Source organism: Dasypus novemcinctus, chromosome 2 (genome assembly GCF_030445035.2).
Source record: "Dasypus novemcinctus isolate mDasNov1 chromosome 2, mDasNov1.1.hap2, whole genome shotgun sequence".
Taxonomy (NCBI): Eukaryota; Metazoa; Chordata; class Mammalia; order Cingulata; family Dasypodidae; genus Dasypus; species Dasypus novemcinctus.
The window spans coordinates 112,228,558-112,243,243 of record NC_080674.1 but is presented as its reverse complement, the minus strand read 5'-3'; the positions used below and the strand labels follow the sequence as shown (position 1 = coordinate 112,243,243).

Below are 14,686 nucleotides of genomic sequence, written 5' to 3'. Positions count from 1 at the left end.
GGGCACTGGGCGATGTTAAGAACAGGGCAGGGATTTACAAACACGCACTCGCTGAAGCGCCATGTCAGCCCATCTGCTGGGATTTTCTGTCACCTGAGGGGCCCCAGCGACAGATTAGGGCTTTCCAGCTACAGGATAGGAACCGGTTCCCTTAACAACGAAAGCCCTTACTCCCAGGTAAAAAGATGTCAAATCATTGCTCAGCCCAGACGCAGTTCAGCATTCAAAGGGTTACGCGCAGCTGCCGGGCTCCAGTGGAGGGGAGGGCGCCTCAGCACTCCGAGTAATTCAATTAGTCAGGTTTCTAGAAGGTGGGGCCGGTGTGGGGAGGTAAAAGGAAAGGGACTGGGGGCGGGAGGAGACTAGGATAACGCCTCTTTCTCGTGGAGCAAACCAATCCGGTTCGAGTAATGAGAAAGGAAAAAACCCCGATCTGTAAGCAAACAGCAGGCAGTTCCCTGACTGGCTGCTCCAGCCACCCTCCCCTTCCCAAGTAAACTGCAAGGGAAAAAAAAAAAGCAGCAGCCCACATGATCCCGTTCGCGGCCGCAGCGCTGGCTGGGCGCGGGCTGGCGGTGCCTCCCCTAGTTTGGCCCGGAGCTCACACCCGAGCTCGCGCACACACGCCCTGGAGGAGCCGCCCCCACCCGCCACCCGCGTCCACGTCCACGCGCGCGGCCTCCCGTTCCCGGCGCCCGCGGTGCGGCTGCTGCTGCTGCCGAGTCGCCGCCGAGGTCGGCGTTACACGCAGGTCATTAACGAGGGGGCGTGTCCGAGGAGATTTTTTCCCATAAAGCATTTTTTCTCCCCCCCCCCCCGTTTTTTTTCTCTCTTTTGCAAAACTGACTTTTACCCCTTTCTACTTCTCGCTAGTCGTTTCAATTCCTCCCGGGCTGCTGGTGCTGCTGCACTCAAGTTTATTTATTTTCCCGCCTGGGTAGGCGTTTTAGATTCGTGGTTTTCACCTCTTGTTGCTGCTGTGTCTTAAGGAGGGAAAAGAGGAGCAGCTGCGGGAGGATCGGGAAGGTTTTCTCATGTAGTCATCCGGGAGGTGCCGCTCACTCGCGTCTTTTTTTTTTCCCTTCTCTTTTCCCATTTCAAACTGATTGATGCATCTCTACAAGTTGCTGGGCTTGGGAACGGACCCGTCGGAGTCGCAGGGACACTCCTGAGAGCTCACTCGGGGCTCTTGGCACCTCTTCTGAGGGCTTCGTCTCGCTCGCGGAAGGCGATCGGAAACTGACAACAGCTCATCCAGGAGTTGGAGGGATCCATTTGAAAGTGATTGTTTCCCGTCCCGCTCTCCAGACGAACAGTTGGGTTTGCGTCGCCCTGCAGGTTTGGGCATCCCGGCTCCGCCTGGCTGGCTGGTTCGTAACCTCTGCTCTGCATTTCACTCTAGCGCACGCACACTCCGGCCAAGAAAAGCACGCGAGAGAAATCTCCACCGAGGCTCCGCCAGCGCCCAGGGTGTCGTCTGCCGCCGCCGCCGCCGCCGCAGTCTGATTCTGACGCGGGGAACCTGCTGGAAGACGTGGAGAGCCAAACTTTTCTTTGAGATTTGCGAGGCAAGATCGCTCCTCGCCAGTGCAGCTGCAGCTTAACCAGTTCCAGGACGCCGGCGGGGCTGGGTTTGCGGCTCCGGCTCCCCACCCCTCTCGGCGCACCTCCCGGAACCCGCAGCACCTACGACTCCTCGAGATTTCCTCGAGTCGCCCAGCTGAGGCGCAGAGGAATCGGGAGAGGGAATTTCAGCCTTCCGGGGCCACAAGCACGCAGCTTCCCCACCCCCCAACCACACGGCGCCCTCCTCTTGCAGTTTCCCACCAGCCACCAAAGTAACTTGGAGAGAAGCCGGGCGCAGCGGGAGGGCCCCGGGCAGCGGCTGAGCCGTACGCAGCCTGCGGCGCCAACGCTGAGCCGGGCCCGGCGGGCCGGTGTATGTCTCCCCGCGGCCGCGGCGCGCAACTCCCGGTGACTGTGCAGCGCGCGCCGCCGCCTGTCCCGACCCGCGCTGCCGCCGCCCGGCCCGGCGCGCACCTCCCTCTCCCGGGGTGACTGGCCTGCCGCCGCCGCCCGAGACACCGCTTGGCACCCTTTCCCCCGCCCTCGCCGCCACCACCACACACGCACGCTTCTCTCCATCTTGAGCTTCTTTTTTCCTCCTGAACCCTCCAGTGGGGGTGCGAGTTTATCTTTATTCTCCCTACTCCACCGCCTTCTTTTCTCGCTTCTCCCCCGCCCCCGTAGCTTGGTGTGCGCCTCTTTCTTTTTTCGCCCCCTTCATTTTTATTTATTCATATTTATTTGGCTCCCGCTTTCTCTCTCTCCCGCCGTCCCTCCCTCCCTCCGGATCCCCGCTTTCTTCCCGAAGTGGCGCGTCGGAGGCTCCGCCGCTGGCCAGGCGTGATGTTGCACGTGGAGATGTTGACGCTGGTGTTTCTGGTGCTCTGGATGTGTGTGCTCAGCCAGGACCCGGGCTCCAAGGCCGTCGCCGACCGCTACGCCGTCTACTGGAACAGCAGCAACCCCAGGTAAGGCGATGGGGGGTGGGACGCCGGGGCTGCCCCGGCCTCGCGGGCCTGCAGAGGAGTGGCGGTGGCTGCGGGGACCAGTGCGCACCGGCCGCGGGCGGCGCGTGCCCTAGGAGCCTGCGTCTCCCCGGCGCTGATTGCTTTGGGGAGCACGCCTGTCGCGCCCTTCTTTGTTAAGTCGTCGCGGAAAGACCGGGCAATTACAAGTCTCCACGGCTGTCGGGACCCTCTGGTGGGGCGCAGGGAGACTCGCAAAAGGGCGCGAGTTGGCAGTCTTTCGCTTCCCCGCAGGGGCAGGCTGGCCAGCATCTTGATCTCGGCGCAGAGCTGGGGCGCCAGGGTCCCACAGCGCGCCGCGCGGGTAGTTTTCACCTGGTGCGTGGGTGAACAGGGACAGCAGGAAGAATCGGCAGAAATGCCCAAAGTTTCTTTTGTTTTGTTTTTTTAATTTTTCTTTTTTTCGGTGCACGCAGAAAGCGCGTACGAACTGGGGGAAGTGAGGGGGGCTGGGAAGCGGAAGCTTTAGGTTTTTATTTTCATATTCAGTGCGAGGAAATCACCCCGCCACTGGGTCAGTCTTGCCCCTGCACGGTTGGCGGTGGTGAGGATTCTCCCACCTCGTCCACCCTCCGGTGGGTTCAAGGTGCCAGAAAGTTTGATCTAATGCTGGGTTACGTCATGTGTGCGGAGCTTGCTGCTGGAGATGGCCAGCCCGGGAGGTGGGAGTCCTCCCGCAGCCCGACAGTGCGCCACCGGAGGAACGCGCCCGGTTACCTGGAACCGTTTTGCCGGCGTCTCTGAAGCCCGCTGGGCGCGCGGGACGCAGGAGGCTAGAGGTGGGCGCTCAGGGCCTCCCTAGTGCGCCTGATGGACCTTGACCAGCAGTGGACGTTCTGAGCTCATGGACCCGGCAAATGGGGAAGGAAGGCGATTGTTCAAGGTGCCCGGCGGACTCATCGCAGTCCGGAGCAGCTGAGTCTTACTTTCTACGGGACCTGCGCGCGGCAGTCGGCCCCTCTGGGCCCGTATTGGTCTGCCTTCCAGAACCCGAGGCCAGGGTTCCAGCTCTGAGGTAGTCCCGGTGCCCGCTGGGAGGGAAATAGTATCAGTTGTACCTAAACCCACAAGTTTTTTTCTTGCCCTGGAGTGGAAGTTGAGAGGCAGGAGGCCGAGGAAAGACCTTGTGGTTGCTGCGCGCCCCTAACCGGTGGGCAATTCCCAATTTTTCCTATCACCCGTTGGCCCTCTCCGCCGCCTCCCGCCTTCCTTCGGTCTGCAGGCGTGGGATGGACTCCCGGCTTGAAGTTGTGTCAGTTCCCTTGAAGATGAGTAGTTTTCCCTGCCAGCGGTCCACCTGTTGCCGAAAAGAGAGGGAGCCCCCATCCTCTCCCCGCACTCACTACCACAGTTAACCCAGGAAACATAAGTCATACCCAGGTAGCTCAAGCCCGAAATGCACCGCCAAATGGAAGCTGAGACATCCTTGAAAGTTGCTTTAAAAAAAAAAGTCTCGTGAAGGTGGGTGGTGGGAGATGGGAAGCTATTTCTTCTATGACATGCCACTTATCACTAGGAAAAGAGAAAGAGAAGCCGTCCTGCCAGGGGTGCCTTTTATTAAAGCTGACAAGACAAATAGAGCAAGCTTTCTAGTTGTGATGGTGTTAAAAGCAAGTCTCGTTACGTTGGTTGGCTTTATTCCCTGTTGGGCTTTATTAGACAGCGTATATGAAACAGGAATTTATATTTCTAAACTTTAGCGCCTTATTAAATAGAGTAACAGTGAAACCAGTTAGTTGAGTTTGGGACATTTTGCTCTTGTCTTTTCTTTCCTACTCAAGACTTCACGGTGTGGTCTTTTTCTCATGTTGTTATTCATTTATCTGGGTACTTGGGTGTTCCAGTTTTTCTTGGTTGAGAAACGGCAAGGATCAGCAACATCCCCACTCCATCCACCCCACCCCCCAACTCCCCTTAACCTGTCAAGCTAGCTTGAGTTAGTTTGAGAACATTTTATCTTAGGTTATCTCTGTTTTTTGCTTTTGATACTGTTGTTTGGTTTGAGATTAGCACATTGATTTTTGTCACAGGGCATGTTTTTTAATAGATCTTCCCTGCCTGCAGAAAACTCCTCTGCTCTAGATTCCATGCTTTGAATCTGCCTAAATTAATCTGTAGAATTTTAAAATACCAAGGATATTGTTTACTCAGTGTACTAAAGATTTCTGGAAATTCCTTTCTGTTTCATCATTATCAGTTTGATAATGTCTGAAAGAAAGAGTGATATGCTCTCTCCTCCCCAAGAGATTCAAATGTAACATTTAGTCTTCTTAAGGTATATTATCTTAGGGCATCTTGGTATGTTACCACAGTAAAACTTACCTTAAAAATAATATGATTTTTAAAATAGGTAAGCAGTTTTGTCTCTGAAACGTTGAGTAAGACAGTGCTTTTATGACTCATTTCAAAAAGTCAAGTTGGATGAAATTTAAAAGGTCCAAATGCAAAATAAGTAATCTAAAAATAACCAATATTTATCATAAAATATTGTGAATATTTTTTAGAAGTTTGCATGCCTTTACTAAATGCTGTAAATTTATTATTTTACATTTCCTTTTCATACATGTTATTAGGTAAAGTAAGATAACCAGGCCTTTTAGTTTTACATAAACCTATTTTTTAAGATTTTGCTAAACTAGTAATAGAATCAAAATACTTCAACATTTCTGAAAAAATGAACCTTAATTGCAACTTGAGTAGGTTTTTTTCCTCTTAGAAGTAAAGTTCAGTGGACACATTAAGCTGATAATGATGTATACTGTGTCTAAGTGAAGTAAATATTTCAGCTTATATTAATGAACTCTAATTTGAAATTATGTTTAGAAAGAATTAGAATGAAATAATGACACCTTGGTTATAGGATTTAAATCTTAATGTGAAATTTGTGTAGTTATAGAAGTTTATTGGCTACGTTGGGTTTCATTTCTGACTTCCCATTGATACCATAAATATCCGTAGATGTTGGTACACAGAGCAAAAAATATTAAACTTATTTGCAGTCAGAGTAGTTTTACTGTCAGAATCTGTGTTCCCAAGGTAGTCACTTCTTGAAGTGAATGTTCAGTTTTCAAATGTGGATAACTTTTTAGTTACCAGTATTTATTGGTCAGGGAATCAAACTGGTTTCATGTGTTGAATTAGCACTAATCTGTGAAATAGCAATTGAGAAGTATCAATCTTAATAGAAAGAAATGATAACATTTGCCTAAATGCATCTTCCATAATTTTAAAATCTGAAAAGATGTATGAGTTTCATCTAACTACTGAGAGTAACAGAATGTTGTTGATAATGTTAGGCTGAGTTCTGAGCCAGACGTGTTACTAAGTAATTCTGAGAACTGAAAATTCAAATCAAGGAGAATATGACTTTGTCCCTACTTTTCTTGATGAATGTAAAGAGCTAAGTAACTTTAAAAAGGTTTTCAATAATAAGACTTTATTTACATTTCTCCCTTAGTATCTATACTTACGTAGGTAGAGATGACTCAAGAATAGCATGCCTGTTAATCTGAAGCATGCATTCAATGAGAATATTCTTTAAAAGACTGTGTGCCTATTGAGAAGTTCTCTGGATTCTTTTGGCTAGTTGCTAAAATGATGCTAGGGCAATTAAATGTCCTTACTAGTTGTTATTAGTGGATAGAGTAGTAAAATAAACTGTGGAAAATACAACCAACACAGTTTAAGAAATACTGATTCTTATAACTTGGTTCTTTGTTTCTATTAACGCTTAAGTATTACCAGTTTAGGTTAGTCTCTTAAGGGAAAAAATATCACTGTAATTCATCAGAGATTTATTAAACTTTAACCTAATCATAGAATTTCTTTGGACTTTTTCAGTTCTTATAGGGACTTGTAAATTAAGTATGTCTTATCAGAGTAGCAGGTAATTGACACTATTTAGTTTTGTTAACATATAATCTTGGAGTTGTGAAAGTCATGTGAATTCTAGGTCTCTACTCCCAAACCATTCTCAGTACAGATCATATGTATGCCAATAAGGGGATAGAAGTAGTAATATTTTTTTCCTTCTAATCTTGCTTTCTTAGGTATTTTTCCTCTTTCAAAATTCAGGTGTCTATTTTGAAAAATCTGAGCCTTCAGTGTTTTGATATACGTGGACCAGTATATTGATGCAATGCCTTTTTCACTGACAAATGAAATCAATATGGTTTAAATTTTAAGATTTTGTTTATAGGAAAGATGGAAAGTTGGTCTTGGTTTTGAATGAGTTTTATCACCAAACTTGTAAAGGATTTCCTTTATTTTTGAACTTTGAAATGTTTTTAAATGATATTTTTATGTTGGAAACCTAAATGTCCTTCACATAAAGGACTTAGAACTTTTAACTCTTTATTTATTATCTGTGAGCTTCAATACGTGTTACTTAATTAGATATATTGAGCTAACATTATTTTGATATTTATATCAGAATTTATATAAACACCAGGGTAAATACAAAGCAGGAGACCTGAGATGAATCTTCCCCCCACCTCCAGTCCCCTGCTTTAATTTGAATCTAGAAATTTGTAAAAGAGAAATATGTTTCTTGTTTTTAACCAGTTTGCTATAGATTGTTGAAAAGCAAAGTTGCTACTGAGATATTAAGGTTCAACCATTTATGCATATTTGTATATATTAATTATAAGCTTCTGAAGTAGCCAACTGTCTGTTTTTTAGATGAGGGTAGAACATAATGCTATTTTAGGCACATTTGGCTGTACAATCTAATTTGGCATTTCCAGTATGAGACCGAGGTCAGTCAACTCCTGGTGATTGAAAATACCAGAGAGAGCCTTCAGTAGCTCGTTATTCCCTGTTAGTTGACTTTAGTAGTATTAACTAAACCATTGGCTCATTGAATGAGCCTTGTTGCCATGTGTGGTCTGGCTGAATAAGCAATAGCTTTAGAGGTTTCCACCTTTGAAGGCTGAGGATCAGGTTTGGAAGGAACACTTAGTTATTTGGAGGCAAATTAACTTTGTGAATTTCTTGCTATTTAATCTTGCAAGATGCTTTCTGAACAGGCATTTCATTGCATTCTGCCCACTGGCCTGGTTTCCTGTTGGATAGGGACAGATAAAGATGAGTGCCTCGTTTTCTCCCCTGTTGTTATGAACCAAGCAAGCTACCAGCTCCATGCTGGGCCAAGAAAATGAATGAATACAATTAGTCCTTCAGGAGTCCTGGCCTTTGCAGGCTTGGGAGAAGTACATGCCAAAAGAATGTTCTTTTGAGAGAAAGAAAACAGTAAACTATAAAATGAACAAAACATAAGTAAATATTAAGAATGTAATTTTTCATGCATATACTAGCATTTGATATTGCTTAGTCTTCTTTCAGTATAAACCATTTGCTTAATAACTTTTCTGAAAGATGCTACTCAACCTTCTGATTTTTGTTTGCTTTTGAACAATCTCCAGTAGCAATAAGAATTTAAAAATCCTTATTTTATTCAATTCTTAAAATATTTTAAAAGAAATGAATATTTTTAAGAAATGAATCACTCTAAGTTGACTGATTCCATACTATTGATTTTCTTTTCAGAAAACAATATATGGACTGTTAAAAATCACAGTCCTGATTAGAACGTTCATGTTGAAAGGGAAGCCTGTATTTCTCTTAAGTACAGTGAGGAAAGATCTCATCCCTTGCTCAGGACACTCAGTCAGGATCAGTCTTCTGAAATAAGATAAAATTGCCTTCTGATCACTTGTGATGGATAACACCTTCATATTCAGGTATAAAAACCTCAGAGGAGTTTAAGAAATGAGGTGTTAATGTTCACTTTTAATAGTTTGTTTTACAATGGTGATCTTAGACAGCCAAACATCAATAAATTTCTGTCTCTTTTAAGGGTCTGACTTATACTAATAGATTTATTTTTTCATCTGCTTCTCAACCTGTGTCCTAAGCTGTTTTGTAGAAAAGTTTTTTGTGATTAATTTGAACTTCCACTGTTTCTGAGTGGGATATTACTCACAACCAGGAGATCTGCTTTCTCTTAAATTTGTCTGCATTTCTATTTAAAATGTAGTCTGTCACAAAGTAGCATGATGACATGGAACCACTTAATTTAACAATAAAAATTATTATTGAAAAGTTCTGGTGCTAAAACTATTATATGTAGTTTTGAGTAAAGATGGAAAAAAAGCCTGCTTATATCCTAGTATTCTTAATAATCTATTCATTGTACTCCGTAGGATTTATTGTAAAATACTGAAATCGGTGTGTTATTTTTTAATCTAAAATTTGTGTGACTCAAAATCTTGATTTTGAGGCTTCTAAACAGAGTTTTCAAGCGTTGAACCATGTATTTCAATAGAAACATCATTTCAAAATATTGAAAACTCCTACTTAAGTTAACTAGTTACCGAGAGGCAGTACTGTGCCACAGTGATGGTTAGCTCAACTTTCATTCAAGTAGAATTCTGTCATTTTCAATAAGGAAAAATAAACCTTTGTCATCTTTAGAAACATCCTTCATACAATTGACATCTGATGGGTTGAAGAAAATGTTACTGTCAGGTCTTATTTTCCACTCAAGTGAGGGGGAAAAAATAGGTTTGAGGGAGTTAAAAAAAAATCTATTTAAAAATTATTTCAAAACAGAGGAAGTGTTTTTAATTTTTATATGTATGCCATAGAATTTACATGTCATTTGTTTCAGGGAAGGTCAGCATAGTGCATTTCAAGGAGAGATTGTCGAGCAGTTAAGTTTCTGGGATGTTTATTCTTAAAAAGCCAAACACAGTAGTTGTTACAATAAGATATTACTGGGCATTTTTATGATCGGATTCTTAAAGAGGTAAAAGATATCATTGCTATTATTGTTATTGCCTTGTCAAGTAACCTGATTTTCATGGTTGATGAGCATGATTCTAATATGAAGGGTAAATGGGAATTTTGGTTATGTGATATATCTGTGTTTATGTATTGGACAGTCATGTTATCAGCATGCAGAGAGTAGATAGGCCATCATTTTTAAAAATTACTTTGTATTAATAATTTTAAATAAGTATACAGTGTAATCTGGATTTCCACGTGGGAGTACACGAATACATATCTAGAGATGAAAAAATATAGATTACTATATTCTCCTTGCAGATTTTGAAAAGCTAAATTTTTTTCCCCCGTTAAATCAGTGTTTTCCCCCTTAGAAGCAGCCATCTTGTTTTAAGACCGATTTTATTTCTTTCCTGAAAATGGTCTGGAAATGAATATGGACGATTGAAAAGGACTAAACCACTTCATAATCATTTTTGGCAGAGCTCTACATTTGAAGCTCTGTCTTAAGTTATTTGTGAGCTCACTGAAATGCTATTTTTTTTCAACTAAATACAAGAACGTGTTAACTTAAAGAAATGTATTTAAACCCAAGCATATGATAATTTAATGTTAAATGTTGGACTATACCATGTTTACATAGGCATTTTTCTCTTGTGGCTTTTAATTTATTGTTAATTTCAAAGTGATGTAATAGCTCCTACTTGTCACCCCCCCCAATCCATATTTCATTTCTCTGACCATACTAACTAGTCCTTTTTAATTGTGGGTTGACATTCCCTCCTCAAATTGCTTAGCGGTACCAGGAATCTTTCTCCAGTAGAGAGGTACTAATGACCTCTAAAAATCAAACATTTTTGGGTGCTTTAAGAAGCATTGTATGCAGCCAGAGCCTTTTGTTCCTGAAATATAGACTCTTATTACCAAGGCTTTCTTGTGAGTTCTTACAGAAATTTTTTTTGAAAGTGAATTCATATTTGTTACTAAAAGTTGTGAGCATATATATCAACTGAGTCTGCTATATTTTCCACCTTGTTTTGTGTTTCTCAATACATTTGGAAGAACATGTGGGCTAGTAAAGTTGACTAAATTTATACTACATTTTTGCTACTGCATCTGTTTGATGATGTCTGGGAACATTACACCCATGTAATGCAGTAAAAGCAGAGCTTTCTTAAGATTAATTTCAAAAGTAACTTGACTCAGGCAGTCTGATTAAACTAGGTACAGATGAGTACTACTTATGTCACCAATTGTTTCAGTTCATTAAAAGTTGAATTTCTGGTGGTTATAGATCCAGTATAGAGGTGATAAAGAAAATGTGTGTTTTAAAGGCAGATATGCATTTTGTGGGTTTCTTATTAAAGTCCAGGTATAAGTTGACAGTTTTTGCACCAAAAAGCTTTCCTCTGATATCCTTGATCCATTTCTCTTTGGCTGGCGGAGAAAACTAAAATAACTGAGTGCTCATAATGACCATTTTGTTTTGTTTTAAATGAACTAACGAATGCCTGTTGTTTTTTCTTGCTGTGTTAAGCTGTATCAAATGTATCCATTTTAGATTTTAACCATAATTTATTTATATATGTAAGAACTATAATTAACAATTAGCACTCCTGCCTCTTACTATAAAAATACATATTATAAAAGTAAATGAAAGTATTTTTTCCTGTTACAAACCCAATGTCATGATTTGAATAAAATCAAGTCAGGGCTTATTTTGTTTGGATAACTATAGTGCAAACTGTGAGCTAAATTTTTATGGTGGGGGGCCAGAGTACTTGATGCATCCTGTTTCATAGATGTAAGCGGACCCTATGACTTTGCCATTACTAAACTCAGTAATGTATAGGGCATTTCACCTTTTTGGTAAGTTTTTTATGGTGTTTAATTTTGTGGAGACAATGGAATTAGGAAAAAAGGAGAAATAACTTGAAATTTGGGGAAATTATCCTTTGTGTTTAACAATTAGGTTAAACAAAGTGGGAGCAAATGAGCCTAGTTCCCCTTCTATTGTTTCAGGGCAAGAAAATACAGACAGATGTCGGAATGTAGAAGCCGTGACCTCTGACACACACAGCATGGTCCGTGCCCTGGCACACAAGTGTCCTGAGCCACCATCGTAGCAGGATGCTTTTTTGAAGTGACTGACACTTTGAGATGGAGAACCCGAAACTGATTCTGTAGCTATTCGCAGCTCTCGGAAGTATCAGTCTTCCCAGCTTCGATTTTAAGTTCTTCCTTGTACCTTTTATGAAAAATGTTTGTTTGACTTGGTGAGCGCTTTTGTGACATCTGGATGGACTCTGTATCCCTGTAGTCATTATAAATCATATTATTCATCATATTGGGATAATGGAGGGGGCAAAGGGAGGCTTAGAAGTGCAGTTCTCTGGCGAGTGTTGTATTTGCCTGCTTTATTTAGCTAATACTTTTTTTTTTTTTTTTTTTTTAAACAGAGATGAGAGCAATGGTTTTGTTAAAGGCCTTTACTTTTATTCTCTGCTCTGCAATCTCACCAGTAACCCCTGGGTTCAGACAGACCATTAATGTTTTAGATACTGTGGCATTCAGTGTGTTCTTCATATATTTGTTTACTGTTACTGCTTCAGTAAACTTTTATGCCTATTTCAGTAGTTTTCTGGCATGGGTCTCCATTTATTAAAATTTAGTGACCCAGCACTAAGAGGGGTACAGTTCAAATAGTAGTGCTTCTGACAGGGTTTTGTGTCAACCTAGAGAAAATAATAGGGAAATGAAAGCTGCCAAAATGTGTCTCCCAATTACTAATTAATCAGGCGAAAAAGGACCGCAGTGACAGATCTGGTGTCCTCCATGATAGCAACTCAGGCCTGCTTTATTTTAAATACTAGATAAAACAAAGAAAGTTCAGGGAATGTAGCACTGGGTAATTGGTATCACAAATACTGATTTATTTTAAATTTGTGAAAAGCAAGACAAAAAGTCCCCACAAAATTTGAAAGTGGATCTTTGTACTCTTCACTGATGGCATCATAAAACATAAAGCTATTCTAAAGAGTATTTTCCTTGTTAATAGCAAGACCTTTCTTATCAGTAGTGTACTACAGATACAATAATTGTATTCTTTGATTTTAGTATTAGTGTCGCATCAGATATATACTTTATTGTCACCAGAGACTCTTAATTTGAAAATTAGGGGTAAAACATCAAAAAATTTTTCATCATGTGCCTGACATCAGTAATTTGAGCATTACTGTAATTGAAGAACAGAACTTTTTTAAACACTGCAGATAGATATTTTTGCTCTCCCAGAGGTTCCCGTCTTTTCTGGCAGTGTTCCCATTATGGTCAGTGGACCTGTAATTAAATGCCTGTTATTAGTGTATTTTTTTTCTATAGCATTTACAACATAAAAAGAAAAGGGTCTTGTATGGAACTATAGCTGTCAGGGGAACAATGAAAACTAATTATACACTCTGCTATCACTATTGTCAACTATACTCTTGGGAAAACAACAACAAGACAGTGTGGGTGTGGGTGCATGTGTGTATATGGGATATTCCACAGGAATATTACACATAGGGTCAGGTACATCTGATGGTTTAACTTTAAACTCTGGGTTCTCCTAAGCAAAAAAAAGTGCATTAAGGATTATCTAATTCAATAAGTTAAAAAGAATAAAAGAAGTTTGTTGGGAAAGGGCTCCCTTCTTTAGTATCCCTCCTTTGTTTAATATGGACTGAGAGCATCTGTGATATTTATGCCTCTGAATATCTCATTGTTTTGAATATTATTTTGGAGGTGGCCTTATGGATACATCTGTGCTATTAGCATATCTTATAATTTTCCCTTTTTCAAAGTATTTCTTTACTTAGCTCTAGAAATTTTTGCTGATATCTGGTTATTTGAGGGACTACTCATTTAGTTCTTTATTATTTAGGTCTCTCCACTGCTTCCTCTCTCTTTTGATTACTTTGGCCATTTCACTCTCTCTGGGGTAGGTGAATTTGAGAAAGAAAATAAAACTTAAAAAAAAAAAGATATTCCTGAAATATAAAGCATCTTTGATATAAGATTTGGTAAGAAAAGACTTTGAAGCTATTGAATGACGTGAGATTTTGGAATCAATTTTGGTTTTCAATCAATGGCATCCCCATTCTCTAGTACCTTATAGAAAGGAGTTGGTAATGTTTTCCATTACCATTTTTAATTCCTTTGGTGAATTTTCTTTTCTGTGTCTGAAACCAGAGCCCCAGGTGAGTTCAGGAATTATATTTTGATTTGGACTTATTTTTCCAACATTTTCATGAAAAAGAAATATTATAGCTAATATCCAATAGTTATAATATGTTCCTAAATTGAATATCTAAAAGTTATAATTGATGAAATATTTATTGAGTAACATTATGTACAAAAACACTGGTAGGCATACAGAGGAATTAGAGTTGACCCATTGGAATGTACATTTCTACCCTGAGGGAACTCAAGTTTTGTGTGAGATAAGAATTTTATACATAGAAATCACAGTTGAAAGTAGAGGATGCCATAAGGAATCTTTACATGTAACTTCTTCGTTCATTCATTTGGTAAATCTTTATGGAGTGTCTGATGTGTGCCAGGTTGTGTTCTTGGTATTGGAGATTCTGCCGTGAACAGTACAGACTGCGTTCCTGCCATCATGGAACATTATAAATCCCCTGAAGATCATGTTGAAATGCAGATGTTAACTCATAGATCACAGGTGGGCCTGGCAATATGCAGCTCTCACCAGCTCCCAGGTGGTAGTGATGCTGCTGGTCCACACACCACAGTTTGAGTAGGAAAGCTCTAAATAAAATTTAGTTGGGCCCAGCAGGTGTAGCTCAGTGGTTGAGTGCCTGCTTTGGTACCTAAAAAAAAGAAATTCAGTGGGGAGAGAGATTACTTCTGGCTTCTCATCAAGAACACTTGATTGTATTTGCTCTGAACTTACTATATAGTTTTACAATTTCTAAAAGGGCTCAGAATTTACATGAATGAAAATTGCCGTTTAAAAAGCCCGGAAAGCCTCCAGTTCCTCCTTTCCTGCCATATTCCCACAAATCTCAGACAAATAAAACAGATTTTTACATTGAGGTTTATATATCATTAAAAGTATAGCACTAACAAGGTAATAGGCTAGGGATTTTGTTGTAAGTCTTGTTTTCTATAGACAGATTCTATTGCCCTGGTCCAAAATATTTAAGGAATATCCTGTCATGAATGTCTGAGGATATTTATTTGCAAACCCTCCCTAGATGTATGTTATGTGGCAATGCCAGAATCATACCTCAGAAACAGATTTTTAT

The 14,686-nt window shown here is 41.3% G+C and overlaps 1 protein-coding gene across 5 annotated transcripts in view; it reads left to right on the top strand.

Moving 5' to 3' along the window:
- Positions 1-448: 448 nt before the first annotated feature.
- Positions 449-14,686, top strand: part of EFNA5 (ephrin A5) — a 293,886-nt gene continuing 279,648 nt past the window's right edge. Inside the window, exons 1-2 of one of the 5 annotated variants that reach the window (XM_004484095.3) lie at positions 449-751; positions 1,125-2,534. In XM_004484095.3, coding sequence (XP_004484152.1) covers positions 2,410-2,534 — 125 coding nt within the window. In that variant the 5' untranslated portion in view covers positions 449-751; positions 1,125-2,409. Of the gene's footprint in view, positions 752-859; positions 2,535-2,586; positions 3,607-14,686 lie in introns of those variants that run through there. The other 4 variants (XM_071209285.1, XM_004484094.4, XM_058276910.2 and 1 more) reach the window with 4 other exon arrangements.